Genomic DNA, 23,035 nt, shown 5'->3' on the forward strand with positions numbered 1-23,035 from the left:
TGCAAGTAATTTAAAAATAAGATAATTATGCACATTGCCAAAAATAGTGTGCAATGACCACAAACGGTACATCTACCGTATTAAGGATAATAAGCCAATAGGCTGAAACGCTCGGAAACCTACTTACTTATTTTCGACATAGATCCATCGTGCCAAGGCTCATAAAAGTCGGTGTCTACCACATGGTGTCCTCCCCTTGTTAGTTTAAAATATCGAATTATGTCAGGAAATAAACTTTTCCGTATTTTAATATTCAAATACAGTCCCAATTCTAATGTCGCAATCGAATACTATCGTCATTCGAATGCAGTGTTCAAATATTACTCTAATTCAAATTAATTGTTCGAATACTGTCCTAATTCGAATGTATTGTTCGAATACTACCCTAATTCGCGAGTGTAGCGTTGGAATTCTCAGCTAATTCGTGTCTTGTATTTGAATAAAAATACAATTCGAATGTAACATTCGAGTATTGAAATGTTCCAGGAATGTTCCTAACGTTCAAGTACTTCTAAAATATTCGAACATTGGATGACTCGAATACTGCAATATTCAACGAAACAGTCAAGTACTTTCAAGTACTTCTAAAATAGTCGAACATTGGATGATTCGAATACTGCAATATTCAAGGAAATATTAGTAACGTTCGAGTACTTCTCAAGTATTCGAACATTTGATGATTCGAATACTGTAATATTTGAGGAAATATTAGTAACGTTCGAGTACTTCCAAAATATTCGAATATTGGACGACTCGAATATTGCAATATTCAACGAAACAGTCAAGTACTTTCAAGTACTTCTAAAATAGTCGAACATTGGATGATTCAAATACTGCAATATTCAAGGAAATATTAGTAACGTTCGAGTACTTCTCAAGTGTTCGAACATTTGATGAATCGAATATTGTAATATTTGAGGAAATATTAGTAACGTTCGAGTACTTCTAAAATATTCGAACATTGGATGACTCGAATACTGCAATATTCAACGAAACAGTCAAGTACTTTCAAGTACTTCTAAAATAGTCGAACATTTGATGATTCGAATACTGCAATATTCAAGGAAATATTAGTAACGTTCGAGTACTTCTCAAGTGTTCGAACATTTGATGATTCGAATACTGTAATATTTGAGGAAATATTAGTAACGTTCGAATACTTCCAAAATATTCGAACATTGGATGATTCGAATACTGCAATATTCAAGAAAATATTAGTAACGTTCGAGTACTTCTCAAGTATTCGAACATTTGATGAAACGAATATTGTAATATTTGAGGAAATATTAGTAACGTTCGAGTACTTCCAAAATATTCGAACATTGGATGATTCGAATACTGCAATATTCAAGAAAATATTAGTAACGTTCGAGTACTTCTCAAGTATTCGAACATTTGATGAAACGAATATTGTAATATTTGAGGAAATATTAGTAACGTTCGAGTACTTCCAAAATATTCGAACATTGGATGATTCAAATCGGATAAACCAACCAGTAATTGACCGCATACCAGTGAATGGCCATTAGGCAAAGAAATGTCAATTATAAATTGAAACATTATTATTGTATATTTATAAATGGAGTGTAGTTGCACTTTTAATATCCTATATTTTTAGTTTCGCGTATTAAGCAAACATTAATAAGTACAATTCTTATTAAAAGTATGCGGTCATTTACTAGGCTTCTACACGTTTTGCATATTATAATTTTTTTTTAAATTACGATAAGAATAAGTAATTATTTTTATAGAAATTTCAAGAAAAATAAATTTAAATGCAATTTCAACAGTTGTTTTGTTGTTATACATAAATATATTCAAGTATTAATCTCAAAGGTCCATAGATTCAACAGTTCCGCCATTCATTGGTTGGTTTACCCTACTGCAATATTCAAGGCAATATACGTATTATTCGAGTAATTCTAAGGAGGTATTCGAACCATCGCACAGTGGGGAAATTTTGCGATTTTATGGTCAAACCTACAGAAATGAAAATTATGAATTTTACAAATTTAATACAAATGTCAATTGAAGAACTATATCCACTTTCGTGGTTAAAACCTCAAAACTTATTTTTAATATATAAAATTCGGCACGTTTACGTTCTAAGACACGAGGAAATAAATTATCCGAAAAACAGCACTTACAAAAATTACGAACGATAAAGACTTTTTATTATTTACATTTATACACTTTTTTCTTTGTTAGAGCATGCCTCTGCTACAGTGCAGATAATACAAACAATCAAACAGAGGCTCGAAGCTGAATAAAATTGTTTAAAAAAGACTAAAAAGATTTGTAACATATAACATGTGAACTAGTCTCGGCCACAGTTATGTCAGACAAGATTATATGTTAGACAAGACACACTGGATCGTGTTTAAAAAAAAATGCATATAATTACAAGATTAGCAACTATTAATAATTAATAATTGCATTTATAGAATGAAAATAGTCCAACGTAAAATAGGAATGAAAATCATTGCAGGATATTATGTGATTGCTAACTATTTTATGCATTGAAAATTGATTCTTACATGAAAAGGTTATTTCTAAAACATTACTTTAAAAATCGTATAAATTACGTATTAAAAACCGAAACACAATTATTTTGAGGACAAAAAGATATCTTACGCGCCGCCAGGAATTGAATCCATGCCTTGAAATTATTTTCAGATCTTTGGATAACACGATATAAGTATTCGAAGCAACTTGAAAGTCTGGATTAATTAATAACATAAACATTAGCGAGTCTACACGAGCTTTGTATTAAAACATTTAACAGTAAAATTGATGGCATTTGATACCCATACTAGTTCTTCAATTGACATTAGCATTTATTTTGTCGAATTGAAAAATTTATTTTCATTTGCTTTTGGCCATAAAATCGCGAAATTTCCCCACTGTGCATCGAATGATTCCAATAGCCCGAATTCCAATTCTGAGTGAATTGACCTCGTTGAGGGAATAATTGGCGCTCCGTAACAGGCCTGTGAATCGGAGAGGCAGGCTACACAGGTGCGTTCTCTTACCTGGATTATTACGTAACGCGTTTGCAGACTCTGGTAATTAGCAGGAGCTATTCCGACTACGAACGTAGCCAGTTCTTCCACATCCCTTCTACCGTTTTTCTTCTTCACTCTATGCGGTACACTCGAAGCTATTTATATGGCATCGACCAACGGTGCAAGGACGTTTCGATAGACAGCAGTTACTAGACGTTGTTCTCAGGTAATGCATTGCACATCTGTGCATCAACCTGTTAACCAGAGAGGACCAGTTGACTTGTCCTTCAAAAATGTCTCCATATTGGGCAAGAGGCGTCGAGGCGGCACGAAAATTAAATAATCACCCTGGTTCGAAAGGAGCAAGCATATTACTAGATAATGTGCAGCATTTTCAATAGAAAATATTAATTATGTCAGCTTTAACTATCGTTAAACGCACGTTGCACGGAAGCGTTTCTGGTCGAGGTGTAACCCACTTACAATTAATTAACAGATTAAGAGTAAACACAAGTTCGAAGGCTGTAAGAAATGCTACTCTTTAAGACTTTATTTTTTGGCACGACAGCTTTATTAAAGATTTTCTGTTGGTAGAAATCTTAATATATAAATCACGAAGCTTATACGTTTCTGTGCTTGTCTGTCGCCTAAAAACTTTCCAACGGTAAACTCTGGGGTCACGAAACGTGCCTGAGCTCTTTATGCCTGGCCAATTCAGATGAATGTGACTATTAAATTTTTTTTTTGTAAAAACAGGATCTAATATTCCGACGAAGCCAGAGAGTGAAGCTAGTACACAGGTAGACAATTTTATGTGAATTTTTATAAAGAAAATTGTAACGAACATATGGAATTACAAAAATATGAGCCTCCACATTATTTTTTTGTTTCTGTGGTCCAAACGATATGAAATAAAGAAGAATTATAATATTTAGTAACTACTGTAGAGACTATACCCACTATCTCTATGGAAGTTTTCGCGCGGGACACATTTGTTGCTCACGACTGGTATGTCAAATATGTTCACTTTGCAGAAACAACGCTAGTTTAAATAAAAAAAATCATGTTAAACGATTTTATTTAAAATGTACCAAAAATGAAAAAACAATCCATTTCTTGTGCCCAATTTCGATGGCGTTTTTCACTTTAAATAAAATCGTAGAGCAGGATGTCTCACGACAAATTCATTTCGACGCTTGATTCTGTATTAAGGGGTTATGCCTAGTGAGGCGGTCGAAAAGAGGCGAATATTTGTGAATTTTTTTTGAAGAAGCGGAAGCGTATATTTTTACAGAACTTTTTGCGTTTAAAAGAGCAACATTTAAAGAACATTTGGTAATTTTTTCGTAGAAAAATACATCCAAGAAGCATTTTTAAAAATTTGGTTTTGCGGTGACCACTGCCATTCGGAACCAGATTATCTAAAATCAAAAAACAAAAAAGATTTCGTTAGTATATTAATGTATCCTCAGGTTGACGGAGAAAATTTTCCGAAATATTAAGTTAAAACAACATGGCAGCTATTTAAAGTTGAAATCATGATTTTTTCGCGTAATTTTTGCAGGAAAAAATCAGCAACTTTTTAAAAATGCTTCTTGGATGTCGCTTGTTACTTTATTATAAACTTAAATATTTTTCTACGAAAAAATTACTAAATGTTCTTTAAATGTTGCTCTTTTAAACGCAAAAAGTTTTGTAAAATTATACGCTTCCGCTTCTTTAAAAAAAAATTCACAAATATTCGCGTCTTTTCGGCCGCCTGACTAGGTATAACCCCTTAAATTGATTCATGTTATTTCATAAAATATCCTGCTCCACGATTTTATTTAAAGTGAAAAACACCATCGAAATTGAATACAAGAAATGGATTGTTTTTTCATTTTTGATGCATTTTAAATAAACTCGCTTAACATAAATTTTTATTCATATATTTTTTTATTATTTACCTTTTAGTGTCTAAGTTTTGATTTGTGATATATGCTGATTTCATGTCGATTGAATTGATTTGATTTGTGGTTATGGGTTATATTTATTGACGACTGGATAATTTTTCACCCCCTAGGGGTTAATTTCTTTTTTAAATATTGCATTGTCATCCAAACTACGCACGCCTGCAAAGTTTCATGGCAATTGGATAGTTGGAAGTTGGCTAAATTTGAGTTGCCAGATTGAACCAAACATACAGAGTATCGAAGCTGAATAAAATCGTTTAAAAAGATGGCGAAAAAGTAGAAAATGTATGGATACGCCTGAAATAGTCGTGACAAAAGTACCCCGTATGAAAAGGCCTTGATATACAATTTATTCGTCATTTCGCTGTCTTACAGTGACGTTAGAGATGATTTCATTGGAACTTAAATACCAATATATTACAGAAAAATTTCGTAATTTTCAATTATTTCAAAAGATTTTGCAGCTCGTCTCTCGTATCAGCCGATATCAAATGTAATATCGGTAAATAATCTTATATCGGAACCGAGAAAGCATATTACGTTGCGCACATACATTGTCGGTTATATGTATACAGGGGGGGGGGGGGGGGCTGAGAAATGTGACCAAACGTCATCAAAATATCGTTGTAACAAGCACGCACTATATAGTTGGAGGAGATATATCTCCTGGCACGTGTTTTAAATACGAAGTTTGTAAATAAACATATACTTATTTATTAAATTTAATTAATATTCAGTTATTGGACCCATAGGGCCGGTAATCGTGAGTTTAATGTGATCTTGATGCATTATGAATATATAACTGATATTACGATATTTTTAATAAGGTGATTTTTTTTAAACAAGAGATAAATCGGGAAACAATTTTTTTTCGGTATGATCGTTTATCACGCCTCGATGTAAGAGTGTGGTATTATAGTTAGAGAGCAGATAAGAAATGGAACGATAGATAATAGTTTTGAAAAATGCTCAGTTTTCATCATTGAAAATGACGTTTCCTTGTCTGAAACTTTTGTACACTTTATGCACTTTACTGAAGTGGGAAGGAATTTATGACACTTTGTGTAGTAGGTTCTTATACATTATAAAGTCCTCCTTGTATTGTATAATAATGGTAAAAAATAAATAAAGTGCACTGATAATATACCAAAGATAATAAAACGAAACATAAATTATGGTAATAAAAGTAATACAAAATAAAATATAAAATATACTAATGAGAGCTAAATTTACACAATGGTAATAAAATAAGATATACCTAAAATAAATACGTCGAAATCTCGCATTCAAAAATATGCCTCTTCAAGTATCCTATTTTTGGGTACATTATATTAAATATGTAGTAAGGGTTTACGTATAGAATCCTATTTAACCAATAAGTCACCGCACGAATTATAATAAATTCTTCGAAACATCGGACTGCATCAGACGACTTGAAAAAATGCTTGGAAATTCAAAAAAGCGTGGGCACATACCGATGTATTATGCCTGTACCAATAAAGCTCACTCTTCACACTTTATTTGTCGATGATGGAATCAAAATTTGGAGAATTTGAACGCCCAGCTGTTTCCAACGTGGGTTAAATTCATCGACGTACATTAAATCTTCTCGTGACGTTTGTAGAACTCTGAACCGAATTACCGCTGATATTTTCATCTTTTATTCAATGGGTGCGAACGCCACGTCCAGAAGGAAAAATGTTTTAAATTGAATTATCTGCATATTTTATCGGCAACGTGAGAATATGCATGTATCTTATAATTCAGCCCGTTTGTCGCAAAATATTTTCGGCGATTTCCGAGTATCGTGATTCGTGCCGAAACACGAGTTTCTCAGAACGCAATCGTTCCTTTATTTCGCATTGCTTATCGCGTGCTTCCCGTTTGTCTTTTAAACATTTATATTCGTTTCAACGATAAAGGAGAATAAAATGTTCGGCAGTGCCATTTTTTATTTAAATTAGAAACTGCTAGGTTGCGTTAAAGAATTACTAGGAACATCGGTTCCAACGAATAAATGAAATCATTTATTTCGTTTATTTGGGTAAGGTTATCGTGAGATATAAAACAAAATCTGGATGGGGCACTGATGTCGAAATGAGTTATTCAGAACTTAACGACTCAAACTGTTTTCAATGCATTGCTGCATTGTGTAGAGGGTGTTTAATTTAAATCGATGTGTGCAAATTTTTCTGAACTTATCAGAATTCAGTAGAAGGATGCATAGAAATTATTAATGAATATGATTGATCAAGCTTCTAGCAATCTAACAATAGCGTTAAGCTTCAATTCAGTTCATCATTCTCTGCGAGCATTTATAACTCAAGGGTACTAGGCAGTCGTTCCTGTATAAAATAAAGCATTTCTGTTACAATTAATTACAAAGAAATAAATTGAAACTGAGACTTGTTCTTTGGCATCAAGTTTATTAACATCATAAGCTTTAAAAAACTTGTTTGTTTATTTAAAAATATGCATTATATAATGCGCTACAGATGGATCATTAAAGAGGTGTTTTAAAAAAAGATTCTTTTGTTTTGCAGTGATAAGTCAAAAACGGAGATTGTAATCGATTAAAAAAAAATTCGAGCATCTTCACAAAATGTGTAGTTTCGGACCAGACCTAAATTAAAGTTAATGAAAACTCTTATTCTTTATGAACAGAAACTGAGACCTGAGCTTTTGGGGGTTGAGGGATGGTAAAATCTCATTAATTTCATTTCATAAAGAATAAGAGTTTTCATTAACTTTAATTTAGGTTTGTTCCGAAACTACACATTTTGTGAAGATGCTCGAATTTTTTTTTAATCGATTGCAACCTCCGTTTTTGAGTTATTACTGCAAAACAAAAGAATCTTTTTTTAAAAAGCCTTTTTAATGATCTATCTGTAGCGTAATATATAATGCATATTTTTGACTACACAATTTTTTTTTTTAAAGCTTATGATGTTAATAAACTTCATGCCAAAGAACAAGTCACAGTTTCAATTTGTTTCTTTGTAATTAATTGAAACAGAAATGCTTAATTTTAGACAGAAACGACTGCCTAGTACCCTTTAAGGGGTCATTCTGGTAATCATTCAGGCTTTTTTTCTCAGTGAATGCAATGAATAACAAGGTCAAACTTTTTTTTTCATTTATTAAGCTACTTGCAATGTATACGGAACAATTTTTTAAATACGCTTTTAATTGTGTCTTTTCTACGTTATCTGGAGTTCAAAATTGCGACTTCGAAAAGAAATACCTTAAGCAAACTCATCTGAAGCAAAAAAAAAAATAAACCAAACTGATTCTTAATCATTATGAGTACCGCTATCGCAGGCGCCAGAATTAGCCACGTAAGTCAAAATTTAACAAAATTGCGCGCATTCAACTTCAAGTAAGAATGGAAAATTTCGAAACTTCAAGTTTGAATGCGCGCAATTTTGTTAAATTTTGACTTACGTGGCTAATTTTGGCACCTGCGATAGCGGTACTTGTAATGATTAAGAATCAGCTTGGTTTTTTTGTTTCAGGTGAGTCTGTGAGCTGCAATCACTCCCGCCGTCTTTTCAAAGGAGTGATTTTGAACTCCAGATAACATTGAAAAAACAAAATTAAAAATGTATTTAAACAATTGTTCCGTATACGTTATAAGTAACTTAATAAAATAAAGAAAAGTTTGACATTGATATTCATTGTATTCACTGAGAAAAAAAACCTGAATGTTGCCGAATTTTGCGACGTGACTACCATAATGACCCCTTAAGGGGAGGTTGCGGTCTAGAGCCCCCCAAAATAGGTGATCTTTAGGAATTAATTAAAGGAAAACTACTATATATAATTTAATGGGATTTTTTGCATTGTATTAAGGATGTCTTAAATTATAGAAATATATTTCTTGTTTTATAATTAATCATTACAGACGGCACTGGGGAGTCGTTAAAGTCAAGGCGTCAAAAAATTGATCCAAATCGGTGGGACCTGTATCTTCAAAAGTTATTATCCGATTCGACTGAAACTTTTTTATTTTGAAGAATATACTTCTGGCTAGGGGGGAAACCAGAAAAAAAATGCAAAAATGACTCTTTTTTTTAAAGAAAATAACACTTGAATTTGGAAATCACTTTTTCCCTATAGTTTTCATCCTTTCAACGCCTTTGAAAATTATAAATTTTCAATTTTTGTAATTTTTTCTGGTATCCCCCCTAGCCCGAAGTATATTCTTCAAAATAAAAAAAAATTCAGTCGAATCGGATAATAACTTTTGGAGATACAGGTCCCACCGTTTTGAAAACACTGTTTCGAGAAAAACGCGTTTAAAGTTTTAAATGCCTATAACTTCGGGAATTATACGAATTTCAACAAATCCTTTTAAACACGTATTCCTAAAAGGTTGAACATTCGAAAAATCAAATAAAAAAATCGATTTTTAGACCGGAACCTCCCTTTAACTCGGCGGGAGGCGCTACTGGGTAAAATTTACCACAGAGTAGCTAGTTGCGAAAATATGAAGACTGTTTGAGTTTTTGTTAGAATTTTTTAAAGAACTTTAATAAAGATTTTAAGATATTTCATAAATTTTCTTCGATTCTTAAAACACTCTACTTTAACATAAAAATTACGAAGTTAAAAAAAAATATTCAGAAACCGTGTTTTTTTTACAATATAGGGTGCGCCTCCCGCCGGGTTAAATACATCTATTTCAACAAAAAACCAAATTCGTAGACCAAACCACGACCCACAGGCAATCACGAAAGTCAGATACATGGAATATTTCGTGACCTAACGATTGTGTTAAAACCTCAATCATATTTAACATTTCAGCATTCTAACAATTAGACGCAAAATTGCTGGGAATAAAATATTAAGGTTAACCTTTTGCGCTGCAACTTATTCGCTTCTTAATCGACCACAAATCTTTTCCTCAACGGTGAAGTTATTAAACGCAGTATGTAATCACAAAGTTGTAATAGGAATAAAGTATAGTATAGTAATTTCAAAGTGATTACATAATTCGTTTAATTCAACCACTCACGAATTCTTCCACTTTTACAAGTTCTAAATAATGCTGTGTGTAAGTTTAACTTCCCTGTGCACAGGGTTAAAATTATGTGATCAAAATTGGAATTGGCAACCGCGGCTCGTAAGTTCGCGGCTGCCAATAGTTTTGGCGCATCACCATTCGGGGAATCAGTTAAAGTGCACCGAGCGGTCTTTGAAATTACCGTGTTCGAACGACTTGCATCATCGTTTTACTATGATACTTGACCGAGAACATCTAAAACACACGGGAATTTCAAGAGCGGGCACTAGGCCAAGACTACCCAAAACGCTTATTCGCATACTTTAACTTCGTATTTTCATTCTTTGAACGCATGCCAACCACAATACTAACAACTGGAAGAGTGGACTTCCGTTCTTGTCTAGGGTAAGTTGCGACGAGTTTAATTACCCTAATACGTTTAGTTACCCACTATATTGTTGCACGTATCTATGTGTTACATGGCCGCGCACCCTGCGCGCCATTTCCGATTACTAAACATTTTGTTTGAATGAGGAACGCGGGATTCCAATGCACTGATTTTTATAAACATTGTATTTGGTAGATATTTGTTATGTGTTTGTAAGCAAAGGATAATTCCAGTGAATGGAGGAATATTCTAGGTTTGGAACGAAATTTAGTGTCGTAGTGTTATTTTATGGCTGTACTTCCGAAAAGAACCGGTGGTGGCCCGTCGAGATGAAACTTGGCGGGGGTACTACGAGGGGTGTGGAAAGACCTCAAATATAAAATTAACGCGTTCAAATATAAAATTAACGCGTTCAAACGATACAGGGGTAATTGTGCATAACAGGGTACATCTTGCCGATTTTTTTTAATCAGTTTACCACGGTCCCTGCTCTTAACAATATTTCTGTTGACTTATACCGACACAACGCATTCCACTTTCCAAATTCTCCCCGGGTATTAGTATTGGTTGGGGCTGGATTAGTGAGGGAGGCGCGTAAAGCATGGTAGAGCTGTTACTATACCTTAGAGCAGACCTTCCCAAGAATGGGAAAACCTCTCCTGAAACACATGTTTCGGTACTCCCTCCAACGCTACGCCTCCAGCTAAGGTGGGACGATTCCTACTACCCCTTCTCCGAGGAGACAGTAACGCCGCTAGGAAGCATGTTGGGGCGCTTTAGGGTGAAAGCACCAGATGTGTCAAGCTTTTATAGGAAATTTCATAATGACTTGAAAATAGTAGGAAAAATTAAAATTTAAACTAGCATTTCAAAATGACGTGAAAAGAATTAAAAAAATTTATTACATACAACGATACAGTAATAACTACTGAAGTAATAATTCTGTTTACGTCATTTTCAAATGCTAGTTTAAATATTAATTTTTTGTACTATTTTTAAGTCATTATGAAATTTCCTATAATAACTTGACGCATTTGGTACTTTCACCCTAAAGCGCCCCAACATGCTTCCTAGCGGCGTTACTATCTCCTCGGAGGAATGGTAGTAGGAATCGTCCCACCTTAGCTGAAGGCGTAGCGTTGGAGGGAGAACCGAAACATGTGTTTCAGGAGTGGTTTTTTCCCCTACTTGGGAAGGCCTGTCTTAGAGCATGGATGTCTCATTGCCTTATGTCTCCTGTCCTCGAAACTGTCGCCAACATCACGCGAGAGAGAAATACATGTGCGAGCTGATGCGAGTGAGAGGTGTACACCGGCGCATGCGCATTGCGAGCGATTGGGAGTCCCTCGTTCTGCCTCTTTCGATTGCTCCATTGAGAAAGTATCTATCTCTTTCTCTCTCGCACGATGTTGGCGGCAGTTTCGGGCTCTCAATGAAACCTCCATGTCTATATGCTCTAAGGTTACTACTCGACCCGCAGGGGACTCGGGTACCCGTGAGATACCCGGGTAGACAAAAGTTACCCGTGAGACCGGCATCCTTCACTAGCTATTAGGTTAGTAGAGGATGCCGCATGCTTAAGCATTTGCTTAGGAATAAGTAGCGACTGAGAATGCCGTCCTATATCTTTGTCTTGCTACCGCCGTCTACATTTTCGCCCATTGCATGCTTTTTCCATGTTTATATGCTCTAAGCTTGAAGTTCATTACTGATGTTAGCCGAAAATGATCGAAAGTCGAAAGACGATCGGCTGTCAAATCGGAATTCTCAACTATCTCATTTACTCGGGTGTCTCACGGGTATCCGGGTAGTCGGGTAATTTTTGTCTACCCGGGTATCTCACGGGTAATTTATGTCTACCCGGGTATCTCACGGGTAATTTATATCTACCCGGGTATCTCACGGGTAATTTATGTCTACCCGGGTATCATCTCACGGGTAATTTATGTCTACCCGGGTATCTCACGGGTAATTTTTGTCTACTCGGGTATCTCACGGGTAATTTACGTCTACCCGGGTATCATCTCACGGGTAATTTATGTCTACCCAGGTATCTCACGGGTAATTTATGTCTACCCGGGTATCTCACGGGTAATTTATGTCTACCCGGGTATCTCACGGGTAATTTACGTCTATCCGGGTATCATCTCACGGGTAATTTATGTCTACCCGGGTAGTCGGGTAATTTTTGTCTACCCGGGTATCTCACGGGTAATTTACGTCTATCCGGGTATCATCTCACGGGTAATTTATGTCTACCCGGGTAGTCGGGTAATTTTTGTCTACCTGGGTATCTCACGGGTAATTTATGTCTACCTGGGTATCTCACGGGTAATTTATGTCTATCCGGGTATCATCTCACGGGTAATTTATGTCTACCCGGGTATCTCATGGGTAATTTCTGTCTACCCGGGTACACGGGTAATTTTGTCTACCCAGGTACCCGGGTAATTTTGTCTACCCGTGGGTCTCATCGGGTACCCGGGCCAAAAGAATAGCTCTAAAGCATGGTAGCGAACCGATATAAGTTTGGCAATGCTAAAAATCAGACCGTGGTTACAAAATTTCAAAAATAAAAAATCGCAGGACGGGAGGGTTCCCAGGTAGGGGGGCCTGCACCAACGTCCAAAAAAAATTAAAAAATAAAAATTAACAATAATATTTTATTAATATTTCGGAAACTAATAAATACCCGAAGCTACAATTTTAGATTTAGGGTCCCCACCCCTCCCACAAACTTCATCTCGATCGGTCACCGGTCCCTTTCGGAATAATATCCTTAATCTTTATTTCAGCGTTATTGCCAAGAAATGGACTCTATTTTACAATATTTCTGTAAACATTTCTACACAGTTGCACAAACGCGCGCGCGCGCGCGCGCCTAGGTACCCCTGTTGTTATGCTGTTATATTATATTTTTCTTTGGTGTGTTTTTGTAGTATTTCTCCACCCCCTTGTGTCTCCTTGATTTCTTTAAATTTTCAGAAACGAAAATACCGATTCGATCATAGAAAACAATTAATACTTTACTGAAAATATAGTTACAAGATTTATCACTAGGTGTCCCCGCAAAACTAAACGCATTACGCGATCTTCTGCGCAAGTATGTACACACATATAAGGCTATCACTGTGCGTACGTGGAATTAATTGAAAACGAGTCGGGAGATTTGCAGGGATCATTGAATCTGTGTCAAGGAACGCATAATGGACACACATAACTATTTATACATTGTTCTTGGCGAGATTGATTATCTCCAGTGATCGATAATTCCCGATCTGATTTTTCGGTGACACCATATCATTTCTGTTGCTGTAGGATTTCATTTATCTGAACCTCTCTTATTCGAACGATGCTGCACCTCATTTGCAGGCGTTATGAAGTCTTATCGCCTGAATTATCATGAAACGGTACTCGAATGAGTATAGAATGATGTGCTTGAACCAGGAACAAATTACTAAGCAGTAGTTTGAAGAATAGGTTGGGAAATAAATGATTAATTCATGAAGTATCAGAGATCGTAATTTTCGAAATTTTACTTACAAATTTCGTTATTTTAATGGGATTAATTTATGGGAGGTGAATAGGTAAGTTCTGATAAGAGGTAATAGTTGCTCTTTCTTATCTGAATTAGTTTATTCCGCCGTGCTCATGTAACTAATTAAAGTTTCTCTAATTAACTCGGTTAACATTGTTTTACGTCAAGTATGAAATCAACCATCACTCGTTGCATAGGATAGTAGAACCTCCATCATTCGAACTAGTAATGAACTCATAATAGAATTAGTTTTTTGTGTGGGAAAATTAATCAAACTCAGTGGTTGTACAATATTAAATATTTTAGACAATATTAATTTTTTACAATTTTTCATATTTTAGTTAAAATTTTAGAGAAGTTGCTCGTTTGGCAGTTTCAACATAGTTTAGAAAATTAAAAGAATATCAAGCTTACGTATCGGCCATTTCGGCAGATAAATTGGATACATTTTTTTAAACAATATTGCACTATCACATTTTTTACAAAATGAAAATAGAATATCACAGTGAACTTTAAAAAATCATAGGTTTAAAATACTATATTCTTAATTTCATTTCAATGTTGTACAAGTACTGAAATGTAACTGTAAGATGCAAATGGACTTGATAAAGAATTGAGTAAACGAAATGCCACCTAAGTAAAGTAGCGTCATTTCGTAATCGCTGTCACTGATTTCATTTCTCTCACTTTGGTCTGAATTTTCAACATCAAATTATCAATAATTTTCGTTTGGTTGAGACATTTGATAATTCAACTTCCTACACCTGATTTTAAACAACACAAAATTGATTGATGATACTCACCATTTTTGTACTATATTTATTACACTTTCACCACTTTCAAGTTTCACAATTATTTCGTGTGTAGTTTCTGCAATATTATCACGACTGCACGTTCACATTTCATTGGCACACGCGCTATAAACGTAAGAAGTGTCAAGCCCACACGGAATCGTATTAAACAGAATTCATCGTTATAGAAGAAAGCAAGTAGTGCGTTCTGCATTGTCTTTTACGATGAAAAGTGTTGGCGTAGGGTGGCTCTTATTTTTGACTTTTGAATTTTCTTTGGGGCACCCTCCAGAATAGTTGCAAGTAATTTTTAAAAAAATCAGTGTAAAGTTTGAGATCGATCGGATAAGGGGAAAGGGTGCCCCTGGGACCTTAAACATTTAAATCATTATTTAACAGCTCGCGAAGTCGATTTTATATAATATCCTCCAAGTTTTTGATTAAATAAAAAAATATGTCAAACAAAAGTTGTAGATCCGGACAAGGAGCATCTTTTATGCTGTATTACTTTTTTCGAGCGACAAACGGTTTTCGAAAAAGTCCGAAAAACTTAAAAAAACAAAACAAACTCTTTTTTCCTCAAATTTTGGAAGTTTAATTAATCCTTCTATAACACTTTTTATTTATGAAGGCGAACAAAAAAAAGGAATTTTTATTTTTGAGGACTATTTTTTAAATATTTAAGGGCGGGGCATCTGCCGAAATATGCGGAAAAGATAAAAAAATGTTTTTTCTCAATTTCATGAATGTTTCCTGAAAATTTGGGACGAAAGTCGCAAAATTATCGAAGATATAAAGTCTCATATTTCGATATTTTCACGAAGATATACAGTCTATATCTTCGATATTTTTGTGAATTTCGTTCCAATTTTTCAGGAAACATTCAAGACATATCAAAACTGAAAATAAGAAAAAACATTTTTTATCTTTTTCGCATATTTCGGTACATGCCCCCCCCCCAAATGTTTAAAAAATAGTCCTAAGAAATAAAAATTCCTTTTTTTTCGCCTTCATAAATAAAATATATTTTAGAAGCATTTAAACTTTCAAAGTTTGAGGGGTAGTTTTTTTTTATTTTAGTTTTTGCGACTTTTCTCGAAAACCGTTTGTCGCACGAGAAAAAGTAATAGAACATAAAAGATGCTCCTTGGCCGGATCTACAACTTTTGTTTGACACATTTTTTTATTTAATCAATAACTTGGAGGATATTATATAAAATCGACTTCACGAGCTGTTAAATAATGATTTAAATGTTTAAGGGCCCAGGGGCACCCTTTCCCCTTATCCGATCGATCTCAAACTTTACACTGATTTTTTTAAAAATTATTTGGAACTATTCTGGAGGGTGCCTCGAAGAAAAACTTGAAAATTTTGTTAACCAAAAGTAAATAAGAGCCACCCTAAGTAGTGTTGGGGTAATGAAGCATTTGGATGACAGAACGTTCATAGAATAGTCGTTCGGATGATGGAGGGTCCACTGTAACGGTAAATAATCGTTTGGTTAGGTGTAGTTTCGTTGTAATATCATGTTTTCGAATCGTGACTAGTGCGATTTATCGGCGTCCTTGGAGCACACGTCCAACGTCCATGGTGCAGTAGTTTCGCTCGCTCCTCCTGAATGGAGCGCGTAATGTTTTGGGCAACGTAGGTACCTCGAGGCAAATTATTGGCATTGTTTATAATGGGGACACGATATCAATTGCTAACGCTTGACTATGCCACGAGAAACAGTGACTCGAGAAAATAAAATAAATAAAATTGTCAAAAAGCAAAACATATTATTATTCAAACTTCTCTTCGCGAAACTGCAATTTCGCATGTACAAGCGACTCAAACGATTATGGCCGATAGCGTTCGGTAGTGGTCGACTTCGCATGATTAGCTTTTCAAGTGATAATAGTTTATTGCTCATCGCCAACCGCGAGAAGTACGTCGTGCTTTATCAGCAAAATTGATGATTCGCGCTAAGAACAACGTCAATACATTAACTTTAATATTGCATTTGCATCTGAAAATCTACTATTTCTGTGTAATACAGCTTACTTTTACTGAAAAGGGTAATCGCAACGTGCGGGAGGCCAGAGTTGGGGAAAATTTAGTCTAATTGCAAATTACGATTCAAATGTAATTTGTAATTAGATTACATTTTGCCCAACTCCAGCCTCTCGCACGTTGCAATTAGCCTTTTCAGTAAAAGTACTCCTATTGTCCCTGATTAAATTTCTGTAGAAGCACATAGGGTAGATGCACCATTTGTGGCCACTTTAAGGTACTGTACCAGTTTTGGCCACTTCTTAAAAAATATAATATTTTTTCGTGTAAGCAATAAATGTAACTTTTTATTTCTGACAGTATTCTAAACAATAGGGTAGTGGACCCAATCACTGACACTTTAAGCGTTGACCCTGACATTATCTTATACTCCCTATCATTTAAGAAGGAACCCGTTTCGCGCATGTAGAATGAGCCCATTGGCTCCGAAAAAGCGTTGGTGGGGGTACAGCCAATAGTGGCTTCTCCCGGCACCAATGAGCGTCAACCTGCGCAGAACCGGTCCTAAACTCGTCGGTCGGCGAGGTTCCTTCTTAAATGACAGGGAGTATAAATGTACTATAATGTTGTCCTTATTATTTATTATTGTTTAATATGTTTACTTCATGAAAAAAAAAATTGATGAACCTTACAACTTCGATTTTTATGTATAAAATCATCAATTTAAAAAATATATTTCGGGATCTATTACTGACACCCTTAAAATCTGTTTGACTCAATTACTGACAACTCAATTACTACCAGCTAACCTAATACCGACTCCCCAATTACTGCCAACCTAATACTGTCACCCGAATTACTGCTAGCTAACCTAATACTGCTATCACACTTACTGTAATTTTTCCAAAAATCATAACGTTGGGTTTCAGTAATGACGACATGCTGTATTCATATGAGTAGTTATTGCCATGGCAGTAATACCAAACTGCTGGAAACGCTTGTACCAATCACTGTCACCGAATTAATAAGTAAAAAGACTTAATGAATCGTTGAACTTGGATCTTTATTACTTTCTATGATGCTTATATTATTTAGAACATTATATTTTTTTTATGTTAATAGCTTAAATATTACAATTACAGCATTTTCTTTAACGCCTTGTTGTCTCTTTCTCTACTAAGGAAGTCATCGTTTTCACTCTCCTAACATCCGCTTAAAATTTTTGATCGTTTTATTCAAATTATTGAAGAAAAATTAAGTACTGTTTTTTGTATCGTATAAATAACAGTTTCAGTTGTATGCTAATTTTTTTATGCATCATTTCACAAGATTTATTCGTTATTTTACGTAAAACAGCTTAGGGTGACAGTAATTGGGTGATAAGGGAGAGAAGAAAGCGATTTTGACGAGCGTGAAGTCTCTCCCTTGTCACGCACAATACTTTTTTCAACGCCTGCATGAAAGGTGTGTTTTTGATAGTCTGCTGAGCGATTCGCAAAAAAATACACATGATCGATAACGATTGGTCGAACAAATGCATCTTCGTACCACAGGGTAACTCCAGTTTTCTTGGGAGCAAAGTAAAAAATTGCGAATACGCACGCGCGTAGTCTTTTTCCCTTGGGAGAAAAGTAGAAAACGCGTAGGTACGTCTGAAATTGATAGTTTTGCTCCCGCCCAGCAGGCGTAAAAAACACCCATTTTCATGCAGGCGTTGAAAAAAAAATATTTATGACATGAAATTCTTCACATAAGTAATAATGATCTGCGAGTAGTTTAAAACTAAGATATTTATACACATGGCCACAAACGGTACACCTACTCCATATCATTGACCTAATTTCAATGAAACTGAAAATGATGAATTTGGAGTATCCAAAGTAAATAAATCATGGAAATAGAAGTGCTTTAGACGGAAGAAATATTGTAGAAATGTACGCGAAAAAAAAACAATCATATAGAGTCGACCACTAATCGAAGGCACTCGGCCACGATCGAACGAGCTGTCTGTACCAACCTATTTATATATGAATAAGTCAGAGCGGCACGGTATGGTGCTAATTTTCCTAACTGTACTGGAATTAACATGTTCATTGCCATTTTTGGTTCGTGGCGCGCGCAACAGTTCAAAGTAAAAGTTTTATTCTTATGAGCGAAGAAGCATGAAATTTTATACATCAGTTGTGCCAGTGAATTTACTTAGAAATTACTTATAATTAACAATATTTATATAATCACAATGTAGTATTTATGAACACGTTTAATTGTATAACAGTGCATTTATTGTTTAACATTATTATCGCACCATTAACGTTATTCAGGAGTTCACTAGTATTCAGGGTTTATCAAATAAACAATGTTATAGATTAAATTAACAGTATGAAAATTAAAAATAATATAGGTGTTGGGAACATTTATTGCTTATGGTTTATAGATTTTATTACAATCGTTTATTTTAAGTTCAGCAACACTGAAGGCTCCCATAGCAATGAACGTGTTGAAACCTTTATAGACGAGAGACTGTTGTGCCTCATGACTGATTATTCATTTGGTCGATGTAGGGATTGATTGTTTAACCGGGTGGATAGTCCGAGTCTTTTTTTTTACATGTAATATCGTTCAGAGTAATAGTAAATACGTAGTATTAGTGACAATCTTTAGGAAAAAAAATAAATCCAGTTTAAATCTTCGTTGGCACACCTCCCTTTTTCGATCAACTTTGACATACCTGGGTGGCTCACACCCAGAGCAATTTTTGAACGACAGCCATTCTTCTCTAAGAAATCCAATTATTGTGAGAAAAATCATGCGTCAATTTCAAAGTCTCTAGAATGTATTCCACTAGGTTTTTCACTGAAATGTTATTACCATTTTTGTAAAAAAATTCTAGATTACCACATGTGGAGAAAAAACGAAGAAAATCTTGAAAAAATTGTAACTTCTACAAATTTCAATATTAGGAGCTGAAAATCTACAGAGTTGTTGTTCGGATATAATACTTTGAGGGAAAAAATAGTGTGTAAGTCGGCTTTGGTAAAAAACTATTTATTTTGCGTATAGAAGGTACAGAGCGTCAAAATCAGCTTATGGGTGGCTCACACCCAGAGTGTCATCGAAGGTTTAAAATTTTGTATAAGAGGACAATTAGTATCTCCAATTAGTAGACTCCTGTGCGATCGCGCGAACCTTCTGTTGTTCCATGATTAATAAACTTCAATAGTCACAGAAGTGTCATTTATGAAAAGACTTAAAAGTCGAATTTAGAGTTGAGGTCGATCGAAATAAATCGTGCGATGTTAGAGAAAAGATGACACTATATTGTTTTTTGTCGATTTTTTATCGACCATTAATCACATGCCATCACACAACACAGGGGCAAGGTTTTTTGCTTTGCTGTCTAACGTGTACAATGTAGTGATTTCTCGTTATGTAATAACAATAACTGGTTTATCGCGATATACACAGTTTCAATTCTCTACATTTTCTCAGTCTTCTTTTTATTCTTAAATGCAATATCGTCAGTGGTTCAGATCACATTGAAAAGAAAAATTAAATAGTATCTTAAAGCATTTGTTTGTGGTTTTTAACGATAGTAGTGCCTATATTCTGTCGATGATGAATTGATCTGGGATCGTTTAACACATCTGCGAAGATAAGTATTTCAAAAGAAGGAAAAAGCCAAGTGGTTTGGTTTTTAATATGATCTGTCAAAAGTAATTCCTTTTCGAATCACAAAAATTATAATATTCGAAGAAGCTTTTCAAAACTAAAAAAAAATTGGATGACAATAATTCTCTGTAAACACGATGCAATTGTATTAAATCCTTCAAACCTTCAGTTTCTGTTTCTCGAATGTATAACGTACACCGTGTGCGGGTCTCTAATAATCGCATATCTTGACCATAGTAACTGAACGCCCATCGGCGTTCCCCGCGAGATGTGTTCAAGCTTGAGTCACTCGAACTGTCCTTGATCACTGTCATCCTCGACGTCAGTTGAGTTTACGACGGGAGCAGTATGTGATATTATTGGCAAATAATTGCAGGTGGTTCCATCCGGCCTTCGAATATTCTGGCACGTAAGACTGTAATTAAAGTTCTTCTAACCCGTAGACGTGAGGCGAGAAATAATTGTCCCAGCGCCTGGATTAAAATCCTCGAACTAAATCGTAACAAGCTATTCAACGACATTCCTCCCGCTTTCTGCAATAACGTCGAATAAAGATGTGTTAGTGTTTCGAAGGTATTATTTAGCGATGACTAAAAATTTAAACGATCTAATCGAGTATCTCGCTGTGTGACTAAAATTGTCCCTTGTATTAAGTCCAGTTTTAAGTAATTAACGTTTTAGCCAATTGCCCCTTTAGCTGTACATTACCCTTCATAAGTATTTGCCCACGTGTTTCCTCTGTTCCCAGAAGTGTTTCTACGTTAGAGCTGGGGCTAGTAGGCAAACAAAATGCAAGCTTTGTTTTTCGGGAAATCCTAAAGGGAAAACGATTTCGAATAAAAAAAATTGTAAACCGTTTTGGACCTCTTCGTTCCTCCTTATGTGGAATTTCTCTGAAACTTTTACTTAATATATTACGAAAAATGTTTAGCTGTTGTCAACATGATATATAATATTCTTTTGTCATTGAAAATAGAAATTAGAAACAGACTAATGTAGAAAACAGTGAATTGTGAAGGAAACAGAATTTGTTTATTTAAAGTTATTTTCAAATAAATGTACAAATATTTCCACTACTGTAGTCTTGATTATCCGAGATATTTCACATTGACTTCGTATAATGATAGACGATAATTACACAAGTGGGCAAATACTTCTGAACGATGTTGTTTATGGAAGTTGTGTTTGTGATTTTGTTGTTGCAAAGTTTAAATATCGCGTGACGAGTGTGCATCTCCTTTAATCGAACAAACAGAATAATAATTTTCTGTGACTCGATGATCTATATAATCGAGCTAATTGATCGTTCGTTGGTCGAGTAATTGTCCTGTACGTAGTATTTAAAATTTTAAATTTAGAAATATCAATCGAGGATCGTTATCTCGGCGCTCGCCAAAACGTATAATTTCAAGTCGAACACTGCAATTACTGCTTTTCATCACGCACCCGCCTTAAGGGCGAAACTTTTCGCTGAATCATGAAATTATTGATTCCCATAGCTAGCGAACGTTCGTTTTCACTTATTCATATGTGTCGCCTTTCATTTTGCTGTTTTTAATTCGCATCCAGTAATTGTCGTTTCATTTTGCATTCACGTTAGTCACTTGTTACACACTGATCGAGCTAATGGACAGTCCTCATTAATCTTTAAATACTAACTTCGTTCCAGCGGCCGTAGCCGTGATGCGGACACCGGTTCTCGTTAGATCACCGAAGTCAAGCGTCGCGGGGCGGGTACTGGGGAAAGATGGGTGACCGGACCGGGGTTCCCCCACCTTTCTCCCGGTGCGCCGCTGCTGCTGGGACCCGAAGGAAAGAGAAAAGGGAAAAATGGAATGACTAAAAAAATAAAATATAATGTTCGTTGGGTAATATAAGCAACAAAATGCTTGAAACGCCATCCTGTGTAAATAACACAGGAAAAACAAAATACAAAAAAAAAAATACTAACTTCGTTTTCGGTGAAATAGTATTCATGTTCAAACTTCAGTGATCACAGAACAGTGGACAAGACACGAGTTGCTCGAAACACAGGCAACCTTAAGGGGTTATACTTAGAGTCAGTCAGGCGGCCGAAAAGAGGCGAATATTTGTGAATTTTTTTTGAAGAAGCGGAAGCATATATTTTTACAAAACTTAAAAGATTTCGTTAGTATATTAATGTACCTTCCGATTGGCGGAGAGAATTTTCCGAAATATTAATTTAAAACAAAATGACGGCTATTTAAAGTTGAAATCCTGATTTTTTTCGCGTGATTTTTGCAATCAGTTATTGTTATTAACATTACTTTTAATTAAATAAAACTGACAACATGGGAAAAATTAATTATAAAGCATATATTTTAATAAGCAAATAGGGTATGAAAATAAATGAAACAAAGAATAAGACAAAAGATATTGCAGTACAATTTACTTTTTGCTTAAAAATTTACAATAATTTTTTTCATGTTGCCAATGAACACTAATTATCAGTAATGTTAATAACAATAGATAATGATCAAATGGAACAAGAACTGTTTTTCTGTCGATATCGGTTAGCGTCAACCACAATTAAATTTCTGCCATCGATAATGGTTACTGGTGGCCAAAAAATTGAATCAATCCTAAAGCTTAATCAGAACCATTCAAAATGAATATTTTTTAATCATTTCATTTTTTGAGAAAGTTCTTTAAGATTTAACGATACCTGGCTTC

At 34.9% G+C, this 23,035-nt stretch overlaps 1 protein-coding gene across 4 annotated transcripts in view; it reads left to right on the top strand.

Moving 5' to 3' along the window:
* Positions 1–23,035, top strand: part of Moe (moesin) — a 72,242-nt gene that overhangs the window by 27,681 nt on the left and 21,526 nt on the right. Inside the window, exon 3 of one of the 4 annotated variants that reach the window (XM_076814195.1) lies at positions 10,344–10,367. The exons of 2 other annotated variants lie outside the window; for them this stretch is intronic. In XM_076814195.1, coding sequence (XP_076670310.1) covers positions 10,344–10,367 — 24 coding nt within the window. Of the gene's footprint in view, positions 1–10,343; positions 10,368–20,717; positions 20,751–23,035 lie in introns of all 4 variants that reach the window. One more of the 4 variants, XM_076814128.1, reaches the window with a different exon arrangement.

This window comes from Andrena cerasifolii, chromosome 1 (genome assembly GCF_050908995.1).
Source record: "Andrena cerasifolii isolate SP2316 chromosome 1, iyAndCera1_principal, whole genome shotgun sequence".
Lineage (NCBI taxonomy): Eukaryota > Metazoa > Arthropoda > Insecta > Hymenoptera > Andrenidae > Andrena > Andrena cerasifolii.